General features: G+C 49.2%; 1 protein-coding gene across 2 annotated transcripts in view; it reads right to left on the reverse strand.

Moving 5' to 3' along the window:
• The window catches only part of LOC144147216 (focadhesin), a 263925-nt gene that overhangs the window by 38544 nt on the left and 200497 nt on the right, over window positions 1–24884 (reverse strand). For both annotated transcript variants that reach the window (XM_077679299.1, XM_077679298.1), the window contains exons 24-27: window positions 14430–14580; window positions 6233–6352; window positions 5494–5616; window positions 1160–1252 (exon numbers count right to left, since the gene is read on the reverse strand). In XM_077679299.1, coding sequence (XP_077535425.1) covers window positions 1160–1252; window positions 5494–5616; window positions 6233–6352; window positions 14430–14580 — 487 coding nt within the window. The remainder of the gene's footprint in view (window positions 1–1159; window positions 1253–5493; window positions 5617–6232; window positions 6353–14429; window positions 14581–24884) is intronic.

The following is a 24884-nucleotide window of genomic DNA, read 5'->3' on the forward strand; positions in this document are numbered from 1 at the left end:
CGGTGCCTAAGCCAGCATTCCTTTTTCAATTCTTCAAGGTGGCGATATTAACTAAGGCTTGCTGGCTGGTGATTCCACACTGACGACAATTCCGGAATGAAAAAATTCCCCCGCATTTCCCCGAGGGGGAGAATGTGAAAGTGCGAATGCACGGTTGTCGGCCCGCTTGCGGCGCTTGCGCTTGGCCCCCGCAGCCCACCGCCTCGCCGCCTTCTCTTCCATCTCTTCCATCGGGTTTGTAGTATCACGTGTACACCACGCAGTTATCAAGCCGCTATAACGCCGCTGAGTCGCCAACGCACGCCGCTGACGACGTAGTTTGAATGCGTTAAAGATATAAGGCGCGTCACTAACACTGATATCACCGTCGCATCCGTGGCTTGGTCGGTAGAGCGTCGCGCTGCGGCCGCAAAGTCCTCGGATCGAAACGTGGCGCCGGATGCTGTTTCTTTTTTAAATATAGAGGAGCACTGCGGACGCCGCCGCCGCCGCCGCCGCCGCCGCCGGCGGTGGATGGTTTGGGGTCGCTTATAAAGTGCATTCGCACTTAAAAGAAAGAGAAAGAGCAGCCACTGCTGCAATCAGAAGAGCTTACTTCACGTGGAATGTCTATTTGTGATGACAGGTGTACTGGCAGCCTCAGTAATTCTTTTTCCCAATACACATTCGATCACTGACGGCGAGCACTGGGCAAGGGCCTTTGGAGCTTGTAAGTCCAGGCAACCATCATCCACCAAGCTGCAGCAGCCACAGACCAACTACCACTGCTGGTCAGCCGCCCTTTAAATTAGCCTTTCGGGGCTTAGTTTCTTTTCTGCTTCTCTCTGTCATGCATACTGAAGGACAGACTTAGGTGTAAAAATTTTTTTTCAAGCAGTTCAGCCTTTCAAACATTAAACTATGTAGTAGAAGAGCTGTCTGGCGAGTCCTATGTGTCTTCCTCTTGGTGGAGCAGACCATTCTGTGTATTTTCCTGAGCTCTAAAAAACAGCAAAAAAAAAAAAAAAAACTAACACTCTTTCACATGCACGCTTCGATGTGAATATGATGGTGTCATATCCTACGCCTTTCCCGAATGGAGACTGCACTGTACAAAGTGAAATAAAGTAGGTTCCCTTTACAATCACATGCACTTGAAGCTGTGAAGTGGCCCACTCACCGAGCTGTTGGCGCTGCCCAGCAGCACCTGTGCTCCCAGGACCATCATGCAGAGGCCCCGCAGGGCGGCAAGGCGGCTCAGCGTCGGCTGACTCTGGACATGGGAGAGGAAGGGAGAGCAGTAAGGTGGCAAAAAAAAGCAAAGCAAATTAAAAACTGTCACTACAACGGCAGCCAGCTTGGTATAGACCTACTGCACAGCATGATGTGATGGTGTTAGCACTGATATGGGCCAGTTGCATAGCCACGAACTTTGTTCAGGAGAAAGGGGGCAGCAGCACTTTTCGGGTACTTGGACATACAGTAGAAGCTCGATGGTACGATTCTGGGTGATATGAATTTCGGGATGATACGAATTTCTGATAAGTCCCGGCGAAATTTCATTGTTTGCATTTCATTTCAAAAATTTCGGCTGTTACAAATGGATTTGCGCAACCCAGCGGGTGACACGAACGAGCCGGCGAGGTGCCCGACTGCCGAGCAAGCAAGCGACGGCGACGTACGGCCTCTTTTCCCCGTCTTTGTCGCTCTTTCTCCGGGAACGGCTGGGCTGTTGTTTTGTGCTCACGAAAACGCACCGCGCACACCACAGGCACGCTCACGGCATGGCAAAACCACCCGTACACTGCGCGCAGCGCAGCAGGCGGCAGCAACATGGCGGCAGCTTCGGACGCGAAGCGTTGTGGGGCACTCGAGCGACCGCTTCTACCCGCTCTTTAAAATGCCGCTCAAGGCACACACAAAGTTGCTTGTGCGGTAAAGGAGCTTATATAATGTGGGCGAAAACGGTACATAGACCATTATTCGCACCGCTAGTGAAAGCACCCACGAAATATCCGCAGGGGTGCTAAGCCTAAAACATCTCCAGCGGAGCCAACCGGCTGTCTCGAGCAATTGAAAACTGACACCATGAGGCACACCTCCCCATTGGCGCAAGTGTTCAGGCACCTCCCAGTGCTGCGTGCGTCGCGGTTAAAAAAAATTGCACACGTGACACTGACGCACACGAATCGCGTGCAAAAATGTGCCATGCGGTTCACGTCTTGACTCTTGCAGCATGTAGTGAGCAGTCCAGAAGGACTGCTCGGTGACATGGAGGTTTGAAAAAAGCAGAACAGTGTCACGGATTTCTTCACGCGAAAGTATGAAAGGAACTAAACGAAAACTTTTTTGGTGACCAACTCAATTTTTTGGTCTGTGTTGGTTCATACAAATTTCGGATGGTACGAATATTTTTCGCGGTCCCGCGAGATTTGTATGATCAAGATTTTACTGAAATATGTATAGCTAAACCTTATGTAACAACGTATGCACACACACGCACACACACACGCATGTGCTAGGGACCACTCTAGGGCTGCCAAACCAGCAGTGTGGCCCGGGCAGTTGAGGTACGCTTTTCAAATAACTGAGAGGGCGCACTAGGAGAAGGTCACTTTCAAAGGTGGCCGCTTCCTGAATCACTGGCTGCTGCTACTTATGCCCCTACAACATTGTCAGGGTGGCAGCGTGTTTCCGGCTGAAGCTCATGAAGAAAACTGCAATTCAAGAGTGAGTTTTTGGCCAGTTTTTATTCCGCCACCCTGCCATTGTAATCGAAATACAGTTACACCTCGTTATAACGAAATTGAAGGGGCGCCGCGATTTGCTCGTTATAGCCAATATTTCGTTATAGCCATAGCCGACATTTACTGCAAATATTATGCATTGTAGTTACCTAAAACCATCCTAAAACAAAAAGCGGGCGAAATAGCATCTTGCCGCACGGCGGTAGTCAGTGAAATAAACACATTCCGGAGGTAAATAGGAAAAGTCCAGAACCTACTTTATTGCAGTTCAAAACTCGTATTTCAAACAGACTTGGCTACGGAGTCCGTAATTGGTTGTTGATGCACCTTCCTGATGCGAGCGATGGCTCGCTCAGCTGCGGCCGCTATGTTCACGCCATCTTCGCCGCCCTCGTGCGCGCCGAAGTAGCGGCGCAGCACGTCCACCGCATCTAGTGCCTCCGACGCCGTCCTTAGCGCTTCCTTTCACGCCACGTGCAACAGCGCTGACAATGGACTCTCGGTTGCTCCCGATGGTGGACAGCGTACTCGTCCACGCGTCAAAGTCTATTGCCACCTTACCACGGAGTGCACCTTACCTTCCTTCGCGCCCGATGCGACGGCTTTTATCATAGCCGTCTTCTGTTCAAGCGTGATAGTCTTTCGCTTTCGCTTCCCGCCTGTCGCACTCGCGTTGTTGGAATCATGCGGGCAGTACGACGATAAAGACTGCCAAAACCCGCGCACACACAACTACCGCAACTACGCAGCGACGTCCGCGATACGAACAGGGGAGGAGGGGGGAGAGGAAGGCGATGCAACCGCGCGCGCCGTGTGCATTGGGGCTCTTCTCGGACTCACCGCGGATAGTCCGCGGTAGTCCGAGAATTCCCCGAAGCCTTAGGGATACATGGGAAAATCGAACGTCGGACTGCTTCTCGGGGAGCCCGCGGTGAGTCAGAGACTGTAAATCGAAGGGCCCCATTGTCTGCATGCCGTGCGCAGCGAGAGGAGGGTGGGAATGGCTTCGCGGGCGCAGCGTCCGCACGGCGCGCCATCCAGCTTCGCGCGCGTGGCGGGAGTTTTGAACTGCTAATACAGTTGCCGCGTCGCGCACTGTCTCAAATCCGCGTTGCACACTGTTGTAAAATTAACTCAAAATTTGATTTCTCGACAAAATTTATTCGTTGTATCCCGTAACGGGCAAATTTTACCTCGTTAAAACGAGGTTTTAAATACATTGGCTACTATGGGGACTTTCGAGGGGAATTACGATTTGCTCGTTATATCCATTATTTCGTTATAGCCCATCTCGTTATAACGAGGTTTAACTGTACAAAAACCAAAGTCCACATTTCAGGAGGTGATGGGCAGGGGGGTGGGGGGGGGGAAGCAAAAGGCTGAAGCCTCAAATGCACCCCCCCTTTCCGCCTTTCCCCTGACCTGGACACGCCTCTGATAGCGAGTGCCCCATAATAATGGTATTTTTGAAACTGCAGGCATTCTGGTGATGCCATCAGCACGACCTCCTACCATCAACACTGCAGCAGCTGGGAAAGTTGGGAATTCCTGCCTCAAATGCCTAGTTTTCTTCACCTGTCTTCCCAGCGTTCACTCCAAATGTGAAGGTCTGTAACAGTTTTGCGGTGCGAATGAGCACGTCAGAAGGAGCGGTCGGTGTTCCAGGTGACACTCCCAGTCTGGGAATACTTGCCTTCCCCGCGGCTAATTTGGCGCACACTTGAAGCTTGGTCGGTGTGCTGTAGAAAATTCTTCCTCTCTATGATATCGAGATGCTTGCTGCCTCCTGGCAACCAGGCAGTGAGTCACAGTGCAGGCGATCGTTGATGCGAAGTGTGCAAAGAGGAGCCTTTGAGGCTAGTGGATGCGATTGAAGTGTGGGACGAACTACGCACAAATGGCGGTGTGCCTGACGACGTCAAGCTTGGAGACTTTTTGTAGGCTGATGAAAATGCCTTGGCTACAGAAAAAATGTTGGTTGTGGGGCTCATAAAAAGTGTCCAAGACCGCACTGACAATTACAGTTCGACAGAGTCAGATGCGCCATTTGCCGTGCCTGCTGCCAAGGTGGTGATCAATGCGGTTGACATCTCGCGTTGTTATGTCAGTCCGCAGAATGACGACGAAGCCTCTGCAGATTTAGTGTCTCTTCACTTGTACAGAAATGCCAGCAACCGAAAATTATTTTTTTTTTTCTGTTAAAGAAAGCATTTGAGAGGTGGGACCACTTAAATTTATACCCGTTGCATTTGTTTTCATTCTTGCGTGATCTGTGCAGTATTTAGGCGAAAACGGCATGTAACGAAAGCTGGACTTAAGGAAAAATTAGAAACTTTTCTCAACTTTGTTACATCCAGGTTTAACTCTACGTCTCTTTTTTGACCTGACTATTTTAAGGGGAACCCCTATACCAACATCCACACCAATTTGCTTTTATCCTTCACATCCCACTTTAGTCAGCTCAGTTAGCCATGCTAATCAGCTATGTGATTATTTGGCCTAATTATAGCTGAATCAGCTACGCCATCCCCGATATTGCGCTTTAACTTGTTGGAGGCATGCAGACGCTCCACATATTCTTGAATCGAGTGGTGTTCCATAGCATGTGTTTTCGTTTACTACACGGCAGGTGTGGATGCCAAAGACCTTCAAGTTCGACCGATGGTGGTACGTATAAGGCTTTCGCTGTAACAACCCAAAGTGCACCGCAGACAGGTCAGCAGCACAGAACGGGCGACACTAGAGCTGCACCAGTGGTTGCACCCACCTGGGAGAGGACGGTGGCCGTCCAGTGGGAGGCCAGGGAGGCCCAGAGCAGGGGGCCCTTGGGGTGGGCCCTCTCCACCAGGGTGCGCACCAGGAGGCCCACCGACATGGCCGTGCCCTGGCACTGCACGCACCCACCACCATGAAAGGCACAGGAAGGAGAGAGAGGGAGAGCGTCACTGAAGGGGAAGGCAGGACGGAGGCTTCTGATGCAACGCTTGGAACTAATTCTACAGCTCATTAAAATTTCGTGTTTGAAATGGGCAGCCAAAAAGGTTCCTCGCCACTGGTTCCACCAAGGTTTAATGAGCTGTAAAATTAGTCTCAAGCGGTGCATCAAAAAAAAAAACGATTCTCTTATTGCACTCACCGCGATTCATAGTGTTAGAAAATGTAAAGATGACTTCTGACTAATACTGTTTTGTCTATTGTTCTTCCAAAAATGACTAATTATCTTTAATTATCTTGTGAACGAATTGACCAACTGGAAAAACAATGGCATATTTGAAATAAGTGGAAAAAAAGCTGCAAAACTCAAATTTCACAGAGTTTACTCAACAATTAACGAAAGCTGTTTTAAGAACAGTGTCCCCCCTTAATGTGGTGTGTGTGAAAGTGATGTAAATGTACATGTGGCTGCACCGTTTATAGTGGCCAATTTTCTCCGCTCCATCGACGAATGTTGTAAACAGTCCCCTACTCCTCTACATCCCCACTTGCCTGCCTTAAAGTGGTCTCACCTGAGGCTGCTCCTGTCGCCTCTTCTCAAACCAGAGCAGCAGCTCTTCTACATTGGACAGTGACAGCAGATTCGCACCCGATGCGCAACACACCACCAGGCTTGTGCAGACACACCGAACCTGCATCACATGTTTGGGGGGCAGGGACCATAGGAGACACGAAACGTTTTAGGGGGGCGCTCTGGTCACTACTGGGCACATAATAACTAAGGTGATCACAGGGTGAATGAACATAGAAATGAGCTTCCACTGATCATTTAGAAGATAGCTTAACTCCCACTCTTACCACAAGCTTTTCCTCCACCCAACGCTCTGTTGTGTCCCCACACCAGTGTGTCTACCAAGTTGACAAATTCAAATTCCTTGAGTGTCACAAGTTTTCTCAGGGCACTTCAGCTAACTCTATTTTGGGTGTCGCCGGAGGCAATTCCATGCTGCCAAACTCTAGTAAGCATTTAAAAAAAAAAAATGGAAAGATGAAGTAATGCAGTTTGAATGGCAAGGAGTAATGTTTATTCTAATCAAAAAACATTTCCAAATATGAATAATAAAATGAAGGCGCATACAGGAGGAGGAATGAACGTCAATTTTGAGCGCGCTGCTCGCTGGTCCCCTGGGACTCCTTAGTCCAAGAATCCTTGCGCTCCAGCTGCCAGACGTGCCCTGGCGACCAGGCTCTTCTGGTCTTCAAGGCGCGGGCTGGTCAGCAGCTACCATATTTATACGATTGTAGGTCGACCCTTTTTTTCGAATTTGACAATCCAATGTTGGGGGGTCGACTTGGAATTGAAATCGAACCGCCTACCGTTAGTAAAGGAAAGAGATAAGAGAAATTGGGGGTGCTACGAGGTGGGGACAGCTTTGCACCCTCGTTCCCATAGTTATGGTCTAAAGTGCGTTTTGTGCTCGTGAAAACGCGCCGCGCACGACACAGCTGCGTTGCCGCTGCCGCATACCACCTGTATACCCGCATGCTGCGCGCTACGAGATCGGGGGTGGCAACATGGCGGCGTCACCAGCCGCGAAGAGGTGCGCGTAGCTCCAGCAACCGCTTCTAACCGCTCCTTAAAGGAGCACTGACACGAAAATTTTATGTTACACTTTTATTGCTTTTATCGATGCTTAATGGCCTGGTGGACCTGAAACAGCACTTCAAATACTTCAGCGCACGATAGTTAATTACATTGAACGGCCTGAAAATCGCTTGTTTGAAATTCCCGCGCTTTCATCCCGAACGGCATATGACAGACTCCCTGCCTGACCTCACCGCTTTGTGCGGACGTCACCGGCGCCCGCTTGACAGGGTGTTGCGCCCGCTCGCCGCTCGTGGGGCCGCGTGCATGAAGTGACGTCACGAGCTTTTGACGAGCGCTGCCGCGTTACTTCTTTTGGCTATCCCTGGATGATGTCACGCTGATGTCCATTTGCTGAGTGCCGCTCCGCGTGCTGCTCCGTCGGCGCGATAAATTAGATCCAATTAAACTATGTTCTTCTCGTCGCAGGCCGCTCATATTTCACCCAGGGTATTCTGTTGAGTGAAGGAAGCGAACTGTGCGATAATATTAACGCCGAAAATTGGTGTCAGTGCTTTTTTAAGATATCACTGAAGGCACTAACGAAGACGTTTGTACGGGAAAGGAGCTGATAATGTGGTCGAAAACGACACTACAAAGCATCACCCGCGCCGCTAGGGAAAGCGCCAATCAAATATCCGCCACCGTGCTAAGCCTAAACATCTCTGGCGGCGCCAGCCGGCTGTCCCCCGAGCGCTTTCAAAGTTCGCAAGTCCTTCTCCCACTGCCGCGCTTGTCATGTGTCATACCTAGCGTCACTAAATAAAGGCTTATTTAGTGTCACTAGTCATAAATAGGTAGAAGCAGGAGCTGCCGCGCGCGCGGAATCGTCAACGCGGGCGTGAAAAAATCATCCGTGCAACACCGACGCGCATGAATCGCGTGCCAAAACTCATCAAAAAGCGTTTTATTCGTCTCTGAAGTATTACCGAATCCCTTGATTCAATGTGCGGCGCTAACGTAGCCACAATTATAGCACATTGTTCAGTACACTTCCGAACGCGATGGTGGGAGGTTAGTCGCTCAAAAGTAGATCGCGCGCGGCCGCTTCCATCAGCCGCCATGTTGTTTGTTTTGGTATCGCGCGGCCGTGGCCGCTGCCGGTTGCTTCGATGGTTGTCATCTCGCAGCGAATGTGTTTTTCCCGCTCAATCCACAGCGCATGGTTATTCCGGGTGCTTATACAAAAGCTTTTCTTTTTTAACATCTACCGTGCATACCGCGAATGCATGGCTCTTGTGGGAGCATCGATCATTGATGGATGAGCCGCCGTGTGGGACGGAAGAGCTTCTCTTTGTGATACGATTTTCTAGGCAGTGTTCGCATTTTTTTTTGAGGGATGCAATTTTGGGGGGTCGACCTACATTCAAGTCGACTTACGATCGTGTAAATACGGTAGTTTTCCCACTGTTCTGGGGTAGGGAGTGAGGATTCGGGGATGGCTGGTGCACTGCTGCATTTTTAGACCATGTGGTATAAGGTGCAGGGGGTTGGACAGAAGCGGCAGTCTTGCAGGTATCAGGTGGGATAGAATTTACAAAGCAGATACTATGAGGGAAAGTATTGGTTTGTAGGTGTCGCCCCGTTACTTCTTCTTCCCTGATTAGTTCAGCATTGGGGGGGTGCGGAGAAGCGGCGTGCTAGGCGGTAGTGTAGCTGCATGTTTGCATACTGTTTGGGTACCGGGAAGCTTTCGTTTGGAGGTGGGTCAGGGTCCGTTGTGGAGGCCCGGAGTGAGAGGGAACGGGCAGTGGCGTGAGCTGCTTGATTCCCAGGGAGGGAATAGTTATCATCATTTATTAAACCCTTAACTCTTTCGGGACCGCTCCATAGGCCATCGATCACATATGATCGATGGTTTCGTGAGCCTGCAGAATACAAATTTTCGCTCGATGGAACACCTAGCGACATCTAGGAGATAGTTTGAAAAGTGGAGTTTTCTCTTTTGTGAAGTTTCTTTTTTTATCGCCAGGCGGCAACGTATCAGATATTTTATTCTGACGGGCAGTGGTTTCAAATGTAAACAAACATGGCATCATACTCGCGCGATAAGAAATCCGCCTCGTCTTGTCTCGCATATCTTCGCCTTCTACTGTGGATTTTAACGGAGAGGCAGTGAAGAGTCGGAATGTGGCTTTAGAGATCGGATTTCAGCTCGAGTGAGGATTCGGGTGTCGATCAGCCTGGAACATCAAATCGCACTCAAAGGTGGGTGTTGGTTTCGGTTTCAATTGGCTCTGGAGTAAATATGTGCGCTCGAACTATGTTCTGGCTGGTTTATATTTGTTCGCTAGGGTGTTAACTACCTATGGTGGTGATCTCCTGACACCAGTGCAGAAACGGATGAAGTTTTCGCTGAGACGAGAGCCCGGCGTGTACCTGGGCGACGACGTAGCCATGGCCTTAGTGCCAAAGAGATCACACACAAAACAAAAAACCAGTTACACCTAGCCGCATCAAAATTTTGCGATGAAGAAACAAAGCATTGTGTTAGATTTTGTATATCCTGAAATAATTTTATTATTTTTTAATATTTTTATATTTACGCTTTTTTCTATCTTTTTTCTGTAGTTTTTTTACGAAGTTCTTACTTTCAGATTTTTTCATGGTTCTATCGTCAGTGTTGAAGTAAAACTTGGTTTTGTATGTCAAAGAACATATAATTAGCTGCATTTTGGTATATGCTAAGGCAGGATGGTGCCTTTGCTTTATGTAATAAAAAATTTGTACCGCGACCTCCCTTTTCATCACTTTTTCCGGCAGTCTCACGCCACTGCCCATTCCCTCTCACTCCGGGCCTCCACAATGGACCCTGACCTACCTCAAAATGAAAGGGAATCATAACATGATCTTCATGCCGAGGTGGGGCTTAAAATCTCGTGAACAGAGTCCTAAGAGGCAATTCACCACAGAGGATACTCTATCTAGTTGGTAGTGAGAATGGCTGCGAGCCGGATACCGTATTTACTTGCATAATTTGCGCCCTCGCATAATTTGCGCACCCTTAAGTTTTCTTCCAAGTTTAGAGAAAAAAAATTTTACTCGCATATTTTGCGCTCCCTGTCTCGCCCAAGAGAACCCATTGGCACGTGCGCACAAAAAAGCACGCTCTGGACGGCGGCATGTCGCATGGGAGAGTAGTGGTACACGATGTTGCGTGCCAATAGTCCCTTCATTCTTTTCTCACTTCTTCCCTTCTCCGTGTCTGGGTGCGCCTCCACTCCGCCCCTCCGTGACGGAGCGCAGGAGAGGAGGAACATCCAGGCGCCCTACCCGGCTACATTCCCCTGCTCTGCCCTCTCGTCCTCTCGTCCTTTCCACTGGGAGTCGAAACTGCTCGAGTGTGTGCCTTCCTTCTCCTTTCCTTTCTTTTGCGCCGTGAGAACTCGCACACAACACACACAAAGGCAGACGCGGAGTCGGAAGCACTAATTTCTGCATCGGAGGTGTGAGAGGGCGTATCAGCCCTGCCGTGGTGTCGCCTTGCCGCCTCTTCTTTCCTGCGTTCGTGCTGCGAGAGAATCCTCTGCCTCTTTCCTGCGTATGCGCTGCGACGGAATCCTCCCTTTGTGTTCACGTTTTGCCGTCGCCGTCAGTCAGTCACCTTTTGCTACAGTAGCGATGGGCTCCAATAACTATACAGGGTTCGTACAGGCTTCAAAAGCAAAAATTCCAAGAGTTTTCAAGGACTTTCAAGGACCAGAAAACACATTTTCAAGGTCCCCATCTAATGTTTTATCTGGGATTATTTATCACTTTTCCAACACAATGCAAAAGTTTTTTATTGCACAATACCTAAGCACATTAGTGCACATTTAGATAGGTGATAACGGGTTCGTATATGGTCCCCCAGCTTTATTTTTTATTTCATGGCTGGTATTTGGAGGTTTTTCTTTTTTCTTTGTGTTTTGCTGAGGCTATTTGATTTCAAAACTTAGTTAATGTTGCCTGCATCTCCTGCTTTGTCAGCAAAAGTATCAGCTAAAATTAAATCGAGCAAGTGTTGCTTCAAGGCAGGATGTGAACTATGTACACGTCCACCATTTGCCCATAAAAGCAAACGTAGATGGAGCGTATGAGGCACAGCAAACATGCAATGAGCAAGCGTCCACAGACTAGATGGAAGATGCAAGATAGAGAACAGAAGCTGGCTTTCACTGGATTGTGTCGTGATATGGATTGGATTGACAAGTGCTTGCTCCCAACATTGCCTTCTAATAATGAAAATCCACCAAACTTGTAATTTCACGCAATACACTAAAACTTGATTGTTACAATGTTTCTTCACATTTGTTAACACCTAAAATCGATGACAAACACTTTAAATTCTTGTGAAAAGACAGAGCCATTGATTCTCTCAGGAAAAATCAAGGGTTTTCAAGGACCATTTAAAAATTCCAGGACTTTCCAGGCATTGAAATTGACACTTCTAAATTCAAGGGTTTTCAAGGTTTTCAAGGACCTGTGCGAACCCTGCACAGCGAAATTCAAACTCAGTGTCATTGAGTTTGCTGAGAAAAAAGGGAACCGTGCCGCCGCAAAGCACTTCAACGTGAACGAGAGCCACGTGCGGTATTGGAAGAAGCAGAAGAGTTCCCTCCAAAATCCCAAACCTGGAAGGAGGGCGTTTCGGGGACCAAAGCAAGGAAAGTTTCCTGCCGTGGAAGAAGAGCTGTTGAAGTATGTTCAACAGATGAGGTCGTCCTGTCTTGCCGTGTTGTGCGAGATGCTACAGTTTGAAGCAAGGAAAATTGCGCACGAGAAAGGGATCCCTGCTGCGGCATTCAAGGCGAGCAGAGGCTGGGTGACGCGCTTCATGAGACGCCACCAACTGTCTCTCAGACGGAGAACGACCCTTTGCCAGCGGTTCCCGCAGGACAACGGGGAGAAAATTGTGTTGTTTCAACGCTTCGTGATTGGATTATGCCGAATGGGGACCTTCATCATGTCCCAGATTGGGAACGCTGACCAAACGCCACTGACGTGCGACATGCCGCCCAAAACCACAGTGAGCGAGAAAGGCGTCTCGTCTGTGCCCATCGAGACAACTGGCTGCGAAAAACAATGCTGCACGGTGATGCTTGTCGTGACAGCGGATGGCCGCAAACTCCCGCCCTTCGTCATCTTCAAGAGGAAGTCAGTGCCCAAAATGAAGCTGGGGGACCGCATTCACGTCCGTGCTCAAGAAAACGGGTGGATGAACGAGGAGCTGATGCAGGACTGGATCGACACTGTCTGGGGCAAGAGACCGGGGGCTTTGCTGCGACTGTCATCGCTGTTGGTGCTCGACAGCTTCAAAGGGCATCTTGTGGAGAGTGTGAAGGAGAAGTTGTGCGACATGCGGACCAACCTGGCCGTTATTCCTGGTGGCCTAACATCTGTCCTGAGGCCCTTGGATGTGTCGGTCAAGAAACCCTTCAAGGACTACGTGCGCAAGATGTACGTCGAGAGGATGGCCAGCGGAGAGCACGGGCTCACTCCCACTGGGAGGATAAAGCGGCCGCCACTGGTGACGGTCTGCGAGTGGATCGTGGCAGCGTGGGACATGGTCTCACCCAGCGTCGTGGAGCACAGCTTCAAAAAGATGGGGCTGTCGAATGCGCTCGACGGAACTGAGGACGACTCGGAGTCGGATTTCTCGACGAGCGATTCCGACTAGACCACAACCAGACTGGACTTTTAGTAGGTACTTTTGACTGTGTACTTTCAACTACTTTTCTGTGTACTTTTGGCTGTGTACGCGTTTAAATAAACGAGTATCGTTCGCTTTTGCTATCATACTCGATTTTCTCTTATTTGTATAGTCCGCGTTAGGACAGTTTACACGTTATTTTGGACTTCTCGCAATATACCCGCGTAATTTGCGCACCCCCTTTTCGAGGCCCTAAATTCGCGAAAAAAAGTGCGCAAATTACGCGAGTAAATACGGTACTATGGTAGCATAGTCCTCAATGTGCGAGCAAACTAAAGCGCAGATAAAACACCATAAAGAGAGGGGGAGGAAGAGGGGCGGCCGTTAAAGAGCCTGCGTGCGGGCCGTATGAAGCACGTTTCTTACTTACTCATGCGTTCACACACTTGGGACTGGAGCGACCCAAGTGACATGATTTCTGTCCCTCTGGTCGCCATGCATCACTCAAAGAGCTCATGTTGTGGCGACTAGAGCGATGAGTGTCAACCAATTTGTGTTGCTGCCGTCGCTCTTACAGCAGAACAGGGAGGTTGACGTTGAATGATTGTGGAACGTTACGTCCTGCCAAAATGCCCGGATATTTTACTTCAGAACAATGAGACGGCCGCACACCAAAGCGTACACTGCTGTACGCATTGTCACCAGCACTAAAGTGCTGCCGCAGACCCCTGCAGTGCTATAGCTGCTGAGGTCAGCGATAAACATCATGAATGATAATCGAATTCTGTTTGGCAAAGGACTTTTTTAGTATCAGGTCATGAACCCTTAAGATTAAATTTCTTCGAGTACCGAGTGGTACGCAGACATTTCCAAAAGCCTTATTTCAAAGCCATTTTCGCACAATCATAGGCAGACACTACTAGCAACTAGTAGAAACCAAGCGAAGCTCCAAATGAAGCATCTCGGTGACAATGCACGACCCACAGGAGTCAGGTACCTCGAGACAGCAGCAAAAATGCTCCATAACTGATTCTGAAATTCCCTGTGGTGTCTCGCTGTAATTGAGGTACCAAAAAAGAGAGAAAAAAAAAAGAACACTACGCTGCCACCTTTGGTGGGAAGCTAGTGGGGGCCGTGGAGAGGACGCGCTTCATACCAGCCGTATAAAGCTTGTCCTCTCTGACACTTGAGCCAGCACTACCGTTACTTTCGTCCCCTTAATATAACATTACCGCTAATTTTCCCTGACAGAAGCACAAATTTCCTGCGATTTCCCAGACTAATGGAAATCCCTGAAAATTCCTGGGTTTCTCAGTTTTCATGATTGATAGACACACTGATATTTGATTCCTAATACTTTCTTGGCACTTGACTCCGATTTAGGACAAAGAATTCGAAGTTTGCACATCTTCTGTACGCGACGCGGTAGTCACAGCAGCCCAGCCCGACTCCACCCGTCTCTCACAAGTGCACTAAGGAAGAAAGGACCCACCTCAAAGGAGCACGCGTCGGGATCAGCCCCACGCAGATCCTGGCAGAAGCGGGCACAGCCGTCGATCACCACCTCCCGCATGGCTTCGTCCGTGACTGCCATTCGACTCAGGGTGCACAGGCACAGGGCCAGGCACAGCAGCTGGCCAGGCCTGCGAGGAGGGAGGAGGAGTTAGCTGGACCACCTTCATTTACACTCACCACACCACCACCACCATCCGTTTTATCGTCAAAACAGGCGCAGAAAAGACGTTGACCAAAAAATGAAATACAAGGACAGTGCGTCACCCTGCTTATTTTGTTTCTTGGTCAACGTCTTCTCCGCGTCCGTTTTTTTACGATGAGTCAACACCAACTCACCCAACTTTCCATGCTGTTATTCTCCGTTTGCTCAGTGCAGGACAATGGAAAAGAGTACCGCTGTATTGTATTCAGAGATGTTTAAAACACAGCTATCGTTGTTGCTTTTGTGATCACTGTTTCTTTTAAATCAAAGCTTCCTTAGGCTTACTGGTGGCGTCTGTAGTCCACCTCAAAACCTACTGCAGAAAAGCCAGCTTTGTTGGACTATGATGATGATCGTGGGTGAAGTGAAAGAAAAAAAAAAACGACTCCTGTGGTCGGATATGAACCTGGATCCCTGCTTCATAGAGCTCACGTTTATCCGATAAGCCATAAACACGGTTGAAGTGTAATTAAAGCGACGCTTTCTTTGTCTCACTGATGGTGTCTGTAGTCTGCCTCAAGACCCACTGCAGGAAACCCCACTCTGCCTGAAACATCCTCTTTCACAGGTGAAGCCTGCCTAAAGGGACCCTGCAACACTCTTCGTGCAGTGCAAGTAAACCTGCTAGACGTTTAGATTACACTGCCAGGAACACCCGAGCCAAATATTACACGTGCACGTGAAGCGGTAAGCGCGCAAATCGCCGTGAAAGACGCGGAAAAACCAACTACGCTCTCTTCAATTCTTCTCATTATGCACCCCTGGCATGGCCTCTGTGATGTCAATGGGGCCATGGCTGTCCTATTGGCTGTCGCTGGTCAACTTCGCGGCTAAATTCTGGCATTTCCTGTGACGATCCGCCGTCGTCGGCGCTGTGTATCAACCTCTTTTATTTATGAATCGGTCCGCATGCATTTGGTGTTTCTTGTTTTGAGTGCACGCGGAGTTTGAGTGACGAACTAAATACAGTGTAGACCACTTATAACGTATGTCGCGGGAGCCGCAAAAATCCGCATTATAAGCGGTACCGCACTATAACCAAAACGTGCGCGAATTCAACCAAATCGCCACCTACCTCTCAAGTCATCCTAAATTTTTTATCACCAGAACGCACAGCGCCTAAAAACGAAGGAAGGGTCTTTATTTCGTATTATTTTTAACATCACCCGCTGCTGCCGGGTCTTACACATTGCAAAAGCGCGGTCTTACAAACGGCGAGTGCGGCTTTAACTTCCGTTGTGTTTGTGTTTTATAATACCATGGCTGCGTTTTTTGCGTCTATGAAGACGCCGCAGGACATGATAAGAAAGGCCAGCGGGATTTTTTTTTTTTTTACCCCACCTTGTGTTCACGATGCCGAAGGCGGCTGCTTATCAGCGCAGCGTACTGGTGGTGGAAATCTTCGCGCGGCTCGCTTGTTCGGGAAAAGCGGTGGCTTATCTGCACAATGTTCTAAAGTGTGAACCGCATGGAGCGATTTCTCGCGGAAACGTGCAGCGCACGCCGCAGTCGCGGCGACGCCGGTGCGGATACAACTGACGCAATGTGTGCGGCGCGGTAAGAGGCGGCAACATGGCGTCGGCACTGGCCGTGAAGCGGTGCAGGCAGCTCCAGTGACCACTTCTAACCGCTCGCTGAAATGCCGCACGAGGCGCAAGCGAAGATGCTCATGCAAGAAAAGAGCTGATAATGTGACCGCAAAGTGGAATATAAACTGCCATCCACGCTGCTTGTGAAAGCGCCCATCAAAAAATACCACGGTGGTAAGCCTAAACTAAAGTCCCTTCATCTGATCGAGGGACTTAGGCCTAAACACCTCTGGCGCGGCTAGCCGGCTCGGAGCGCTTTGAATCTCCCGCCATTAGGTGCGCGTCTTTCCATTGGTGCAAGTCGTCAGGCTCCTCCCACTGCCACGCGAAGAAGCCACCGCCAGCATGGAATTGTAGACACGAGCATGAAAAAAACGCACGCGCAACGCCGATGTGCACAATTCGTGTGCGAAAACGGGCCATGCGGTTCACGATTAATAGAAACAACTTGCCACGCGCGGACGGGGAGCCGGTCGCTATCTTCCGAGGTGCATCAAGCAAGGACAGCTGTGGTTATCACGCACGCGCGAACTAAAGGGTGCCTATTTTTTGCTTCTGTGTCGAAGTTAGAGGAGAGCAAAGGGTGCGCGCTGCGTCAGATGGCCGATTTCATCATTTTTTTTTTCTTTTGCTACCCTAAAACGATGCCCAAGCTGCGCCGGTCGATGAGCAGACCCGCCGAAAAACCGCACTATAAACGGTATTGTGCTTCGGCCAACCGCATCTTAAGCGGTATGCTTATGCATTGAGTTCTATGGGAGGCAAACCGGTGGTCACAAAAACCCGCGTTATATCTAGTCCCGCACTTTAAGCGGTTACGTTATAAATGGTCTACACTGTATTCCACTTTCAACGAGCCCACTCAACAATAAACGTTTATTGCTACAAAAACGCCCTACCAGCCTGAGCGCTTGCTTGCGAGCAGGCCGCCATGCCTGCTTTTTTGTGGCACCAGACCGGAAATAGACCCGTCCACGTTGCGGGGAAAAGGACAAAACTCCCCGGCCTGTGATATATTGAAGGCCACCGAACAGAACGCCGCGTGCCGCCCCCGTCTCCGGGAGAGAGCGTGCAGCTTTCATCGCGTTGTCTGCGGTTGAGATGAGAGGGAACATGTATGTGCGATTTTTCATTGCGCGTAGTTTCGGTGATAGTGAACGGATTTTCAGTTCTTGCGGGAGGAGATTGCTGGGAGAATGGACTTTACCCCAAAAGAGATTCCGAGTAGTCGATCGTAAGTGTTGCAGGGTCCCTTTAATGTTTTCGTACCAACAGAGGAGTCCCTCATGAGAAAGTTTCACATTCAACCATCACCGTCGTAAGACAAGGGGTGCATCCGAGGTTATTGTCTTTGTGGCAGTAGAAAGCAAGTCACAGCTCTGCCTTATTGAAACCTTTAAGAAGTTTTGCACCTCCTTGATTAGTACAGTGGAACCCCGATTATACGCCTCCCGGTTTTATGACAGATCATCATGGTCCCGGCAAGCTCCCCATAGAAACACAGCATTAAAAACCAAGAATATACTACGCTCAGGTGCCCGCGGTCCACTTCATACGCCGGATGTTGGCGGGGACAAACCGGCGTTTTTCCCCTCTCTTATGCCACCTCATCCCCACCTTTATTCCTTAACCCCTGTTTGATGCTGCGCTTGGTACGCAAAGGTAAACAGTCTGCAGTGGGTCCAACCACTTGCTGAACAGACTCAAGCAAGCAGGCGGGCAGTGGTAGAGCGCCAACGTGCCAACAGCGGGAAGTAGGGGTGTGCGAATACAGTCTACGCCCGTTACAACGGACCCTCTGAATCCGGAAAAAAACGTCCGCTGTAGCCGAAGTATGCAGTATCCGACGGGGGGGGGGGGCTATGAGCTCTACACTGAGTACTTTGACCGATATTGCATGCATAGTATATACACTTTGTTCTTTCTACACGCCTGCAGCAGCTCTGCACAGTGTTCGCGCGAGGGCAAAGAATCGCGTAAACACCGTTTCTAAAACTTAGCACCGGCACTTCGAAAAGGCCTAGCGCATGTGGTCAAGCCTGTAAAGACGCAAGCTAAGCTGAGCAAATAACGCAAGAATATAACTAGGCGCAATTATAAACCAGCTATAAAACATCAGTCGTGCCCATCAGCATTAGCTAGGCTCTTTTAAATCCCCTCACGACGAGGCAGGTTTTCCCGAAACCGTTCGTCAAACAAATCGGATCGCTGCCTGACGTTCCCTCAAGGCAGATTCCACTTTTTTAGCGATTTTATTCTGGTCATTGAAACAGATGTAATGAAATAATCTGATGACGGCCAGCTGTAAAATCGAAAGTTAGACCAGTTGGACTGCGCACGGTTACCGGCAGATTGCACACAATGGATGGGGAACAACCCCTACTTGAGGCATTTCTTACCTTTTTCACCGAACGGAATGGGAACGATGCATGCGTGGGAATAATAAAAGCCGAACTTCACTGAACCCGAGTTTTTTATTACATAAAAAACTGACGAGGGCAGACTCGCCTCCGAGTGCACCACTTCGAGTATTCGATTGCCCTGTTTTCAATCTCACCGGAGTCGCGTTTATCGGCAGCGGCCTTGTTCTTGATGGTACAGCGGACACTGTGCTTAGAAAGGCCTGTACTTCTGGCGATGTCAGCCGGTTTTTCCTCACGTTCAACAGCGTTAGTTACGCTTAATTTATCCGACAGTGAAATCAGCTACCCTGCCGCTCATGCCGCTGGTCGCACAAAAAAAAAGCCACTGGCTTGGCTTGGCTGCGCCAACGACCCGGCTGCCAGCAATGTTGCCAGACATAATAGTTTTCTTGCCAAAATAAACGAAAAAGCACACCGAACGCCGGCCCCGCGGAAGTCCGTTATAAACGTTCAGTCGAAACAATTTTCGCCTAAAATTTAGTCTGTTGTAGCCGATAGTCTGCTCTAGCCGGGTCCGTTGTGAGCGGAGTGGACTCCATTTAAAATGCATGGGTACCAGACAAACCAACGGAAATGGTCTGTTGTAACCGAAAGTCCGTTGTTGCCGGATCCGCTGTAACGAGCGTAGACTGTATTCGAAAATTTCCAATATTACTCGAATATCAAACATGGTATACAGTCAAACTCCACTACAACGAACTCCGCTACAACGAAATTCCCGCTTCAACGAAGGTTTTTCGATTCCCCGCCCGCATCCCATAGGCCCCAATGTATTAAAACTCCCTCACAACAAACCACTTTTTTTATTGTTCTCCCGGTTCAACGAAATTTTCCCGGGACACAAGTCACTCGATCTGCAACGGACTGAACCACTCTAACTAATTTTGATAAGTTCTAACAATGTAAATTATTAGTAGCAACATTTTCTCCGAACATCCGGACATCGAGAAGCTGCCGCTTCTCGATGTCCGGATTACCGGCGCCGACGGCGCTCAAAAGCGGTGGCGGCGGAGGAGGAGGAGGAGGAAACCGCTTCTCGCCCTTTCTCGCGCTCGCCCGGCACCCGCCGGCGGGGCCCGCCGGCGAGAGCACTGACCTTGCTGCTCACATGACCGGGGCCCCCTGAATGGATAGCCGTTTGTGCAAAGCGGCGCCTTAGAGTTAGCTCAGTACTCCTGCACGCTTCGCTTCGTCAGCTACGACCTGTGCTTTTTTTCTCTCGGTCTCGTCTGCGGTTGCCAGGGCATATGGCGGCGCCACACAGCAAGAAACGGAAGTTTCTTTCGCTTGGGGTAAAGGCGGAAATCATCGCCGCGGCAGCAGCCGGAAGAAAAAAGGGACTCATCGCGGAAGAGTACGGTATCTCGCCAAGCTCGCTGTCGACAATACTGAAGACCGAAGCGAGTATTTCAAAGGCGCTAGCGTCGGGCACATCTGCTCAACGCAAGAAGACGACCCAGCCAGCCCACGAAGAGCTTGACAAGGCAGTGTATGCCTGGTTTTGTGAAACGAGGGCTAAGAACATACCAATCAGCGGCAGTTTGATTCAGCAGAAGGCACTGAACTACGCCTGCATTTTAGGCATCAGCGAGAACTTCAAGGCAAGTGCCGGGTGGCTAAACCGATTCAAAGAGCGCCACGAAATCGTCGGAAAAGTGCTATGCGGGGAGTCAGCTTCTGCAGACTCTGACGGTGCCTCATCGTGGATCGCGACGAGCGCTGCGAGCATCGTAGAAAAGTACTCTGCCTCCGACATTTACAATGCGGACGAAACCGGGCTTTTTTATGAAATGCTGCCAGCAAAGACGCTTGACTTAAAAGGAAAACAGTGCCACGGAGGTAAGCAGAGCAAAAAGCGAGTCACCGTGTTACTGTGTGCAAATATGGACGGGTCCGACAAGCGACCCCTTCTCGTCGTCGGCAAGAGCGCCAAGCCGCGGTGCTTCAAGGGCACGAAAAACCTGCCAGTGAAATACGTCGCGAACAGCCGTTCGTGGATGACGCGGGTCATTTTCACTGACTGGCTTGTCTCTTTTGACAATGAGATGAAAAGGCAAGACCGCAGTGTTTGCTTGCTGCTGGACAATTGTTCAGCGCATCGCCTGGACGGCAGCGTCAAGCTGACGAACGTTGAGCTAAAGTTTTTCCCGCCCAACTGCACTTCGCTGATCCAGCCTTTAGATCAAGGCGTGATCAACAGCGTGAAGAACGCATACCGGTCAAGGCTCCTTCAGCGAATCCTCCTGAACACCGAGCATGGCCGCGACACCAAAGTTGACTTGTACATGGCTGTACAAATGTTGGCCGCCGCATGGATGTCGACGCGGGGTGAAGTTGTGAAGAACTGTTTCGCGCACGCGGGGTTTCGACCCGAAGAGATGTGCAGTTCAAGTGACGATGCACAAGCTGCCGACGACGTTGGACCGGGGCAAGACGCGACAACGGCCGAAGCATGGGCAGCTCTCGAGGAAGCCGGCACTGTTCCTGAGAACGTAGCATTGAGCGACTACATAAATGCCGACGCGGACGTGATCGTCTACGAGGAGCTGAGTGATGCCGAGATCCTCAAGAGTGCTCGCGCCGCCTCCGCCGCCGCCGCCGATTCATCCGACGACGAAGAAGTCGGGCATGGTGTTCCGACGGTCCCGACGTCAGTGACCGCGTCGCAGGTCATGGACTCCTTGGACGTTTTACGTAGTTTCCTTGGCGCCCATGACGATGATGTCGCCATGCAGCTCCTCGCAGACTGTGAGCAGCGCATTCTCCCGTTGCTCGTGCGAAAGCGCAAACAGTCAAAAATCAGCGATTTTTTCAAGTTTTGGAAATAAAATGCTCCCAGAGTGTCGTGCATATCCTGTGCATATCCGTGACCGCAAATTAAAATATAAACTCCGCGCTGTGATTTCACGACGCCTGCTTTTGCGCGGATCTCCACGAGTACGACGCGCATATTACAACGCTGGTCTAAGCGCCGCTAGACGCGTTGTGACCGCAAATTACGATATAAACTCCGTGCTATAAAAAGGGTGCTATTTTTGGCGGAGCGAGCTCCAAGCAAGTTGGCAACATTGGGGCGAAAAGGTAGGTGGGAGATTTCACGACGCCAGTTAGACGCCTGCCCTGTTTTCTTTATTTACTGATTTTTCCGCGACAACGAAATTCTCGCTACAACGAAATTTTTCGCGATCCCCGTGAATTTCGTTGTAGCGGAGTTTGACTGTATTCGTACTCGCTTCGAAAACTATGTATTCGAAATGCTTCGAATATTCGAACGGGTTTGAATAATCGGCTATTATAGAATATTTGGGTCGATTAGTTTAAGGGGGGACGCGTCTTTCAACTTCGGAAAAAGGACCACGACATCGTTTTTTCTTTGAAAGCCACATATTCGGCTCCTATGTTTTCTATCCTGTGCATTTTAAAAGTGTTTCCGCCGAAAACCATCGCAAAGTGGCACAATTTCAGCGCGAATTGGCGAAAAAACGGCAATTTTCGGAGCGGTGTATCTCCGCAACGGTGCGACTGAGTGCGGCTATTATGGCGCCATTGCATCGGCCGAGCGGTCCTCTTTCCGGTCCTTGCGGTACCTTTTATCTTCATTCATTCACAAACGCACGAATGGCAGAAAAAGAAAGGCGCACAAACGAAGTGAGATATAGATGCTGAAGTGCGGTTGGCCTTTGTGTCGGCGCGCGTGGAAATGGCCCTCCTTATTGGGCGTCGCTGCGGTATTTAAAGATGACGGCCACTTGAACTGTGCAATGCGCGTTTCTGAGTTCATTTGCACCGCTTCGCTCGGCCAAGTTTCTGTTCAATCATTTTGTCTGCTGTGGTATTCAACGAAGACATTATCGCGATGGGAATGCCTGAGATCTCAAGCCATATTACGGGAAGTTGCGTGGCTCGAAAAGCGGATCGGTCACCGAACGCTTTTCGTGGTGCGCGTGACTTTACCCTGGAGGGGGAAACGCGGTGTGCGCGCTTATGATAGTGGTTCCCGCAATGAACTTTCCACCTTATTTGCGATGCTTACAGCAAGGTTATTGCTAAGTTTGGCAGTAGGCTCGCTAGCCTTGGGAAAGAAACGGGCGAGGCGACAAAAGCTTCTGCGCGCACGGCGTAGCCGCTGCGCGTTGGAGCATCGCCCGACTACGCAACCTGATACGATTGAACGCCAGTAGTTGTAATTAATGTCTGTGGCTTTAGATTTAATCTTGAGAGCGACCTGACGGACCATGTCAGGGGTAAACTAAGTATGACATGTTGCAGTATACGAGCCCCGCGATGCGGTGAGCCATGTTGCTTTCTTGCGCAACGTTTCCTGTGCACTTTGAGTAATCATGCAAACAGGTATAAGCTACTAATAAGAACGTATTGACAGCCATACAAATGTACCTTACAGTCGCTGAATTTAACAAATTGATTTTTAGAGAAATTAATAATACCAACGCATACATCTATAGTTCAGTGCATATTGGCTGTGCTGCGAGGAATATTGGATGCCCTGAATTTTAAGAGTACCAAAAATGTCCATGTATTGAAGCTGGAGTTATGCAGAATATTAGACCAAGCTTCAAAGTAGCTCATTTGTACCCTTGTGGTATGTAAACTTTTGGCAATGAATGCCTGCACGTAAGCTACTGCTCCAGGCAAGGATATAAATTATAGCATAAAGAACTGAAAGCTCAGTTTTCAAATTTAAGTAAAAAAAAGAGTGATTAGTTTGTTGCCATGGTCACTGAAGAGGGAAGTTTTGCAGTGAAATACAAGCAACCAGCCAACCTACTTTGCATTGCAAGCTACTCCCACCCCCCCCCTGGGTCCGAACACTTGGCTGTGTACTCTTCACAGAGAATCTGAAAGAAATTGATGTTTTATGGAAAGAAAAAGTCTGCAAAAGGCACTCCAATTTCAAGGCAAGGCATTCTAGAAGCCCCGGGTTTAAAAAAAACCAGAAAGTCTACAACCCTAGCGACTTTTGATGAATGAAATCTATTTCTCAACTTTGGAATCAGTTTTCTCATAACAGTTTTTTTTCCCACCTACGCCTCTTGTTTTAGTGATTTCTTAGTGACCTGTGGGTCTATTTTTGATTGCGTTTTGTGCGTTACATTCCTCGATGAACAGTTCAGGTTGTAACACTCTTGGTTTTTCAGGTTTACGTTTTGTGAATTTTTTATTCAAATGGTCATTCATTGCCTGCTGTATATTCACTTCTAAAAAACTGAAAACTAAACAAATTGTGTTTCTAATAAAAATGTAAGAATGTCACGACCTCGTCCATTCATTTGGTAATGCAAAGTACATTAAACAAGTTTTCTATCATGTTTTATAGGCAGCTCAAGCTCGGTACAAGGTGGACAGAAAGAAAATTTTATAAATAAAAAATTTTCAAAATATTACTTTGAACTTTTTTATGGTGTTATCACAAAAGCATTTCCAGTTGCTGCCCTAGTTTTCATCAAAATTCACGCAGAAATTAAAAGGTTGACTTCGAAAGCCACATCCCCCTTAATATTCGATATTCGATTCGATATTCGAAGCTAGATATTCGTATTCAATTCGTATTCGAAAAATTTGTTATTCGCACACCCCTAGCGGGAAGTCAAATTCCAGGTGGCCGGCGGACTGCCAATTTGAAGCTGACATCGAGCCGACGAACACAAAAACACATACGCAACACCCAACGGTGACTGTCACTTTCTTGTTTTCTTTCCCGCCTTTTCTTCCATCGCCTTACTGTACTACCAATCGTTTCGCTTCCCCTTCTGTCGCCACTAGGTTACGGCCTCGCCAGTTTAACACTCTCGCCTTTTTCCCGCTCGATTTGCTCGGCCGCGCTGGCCACCTTCCCATTTTATCTCGCGCACGAGGCGCAGGGCTGGCGGGCTAGCGCCGGATGACGGGCAGCTTGCATGGCAAGCGGCTGGCGGACCAGAGCATATGCCAAGGGGGTGGGGCTGGGGGTGTGATGGAGGCAGGGCACAAATATGCCGTTCTTTTTTAGAAACTTGGGATTTCCGTTAGGGGTTCACAAATTACGTGAAAACGTGCTAGGTATAGCAATTTCAATTTCTTAGCCCATTTGTCATGTGAGATCATCTACTAGGGCGGCATTTACCTGCACCCTGAACGTATGAAACCCCATCATACGACACTTCCACCCATACCTTTGGAAATTGTATAATCTACTGAAAAAGAACCAGCTTAACTTGCAT

The sequence above is a fragment of the Haemaphysalis longicornis genome, unplaced genomic scaffold, assembly GCF_048455015.1.
Source record: "Haemaphysalis longicornis isolate Haplotype H1 unplaced genomic scaffold, Haemaphysalis longicornis Haplotype H1 scaffold_7, whole genome shotgun sequence".
Lineage (NCBI taxonomy): Eukaryota > Metazoa > Arthropoda > Arachnida > Ixodida > Ixodidae > Haemaphysalis > Haemaphysalis longicornis.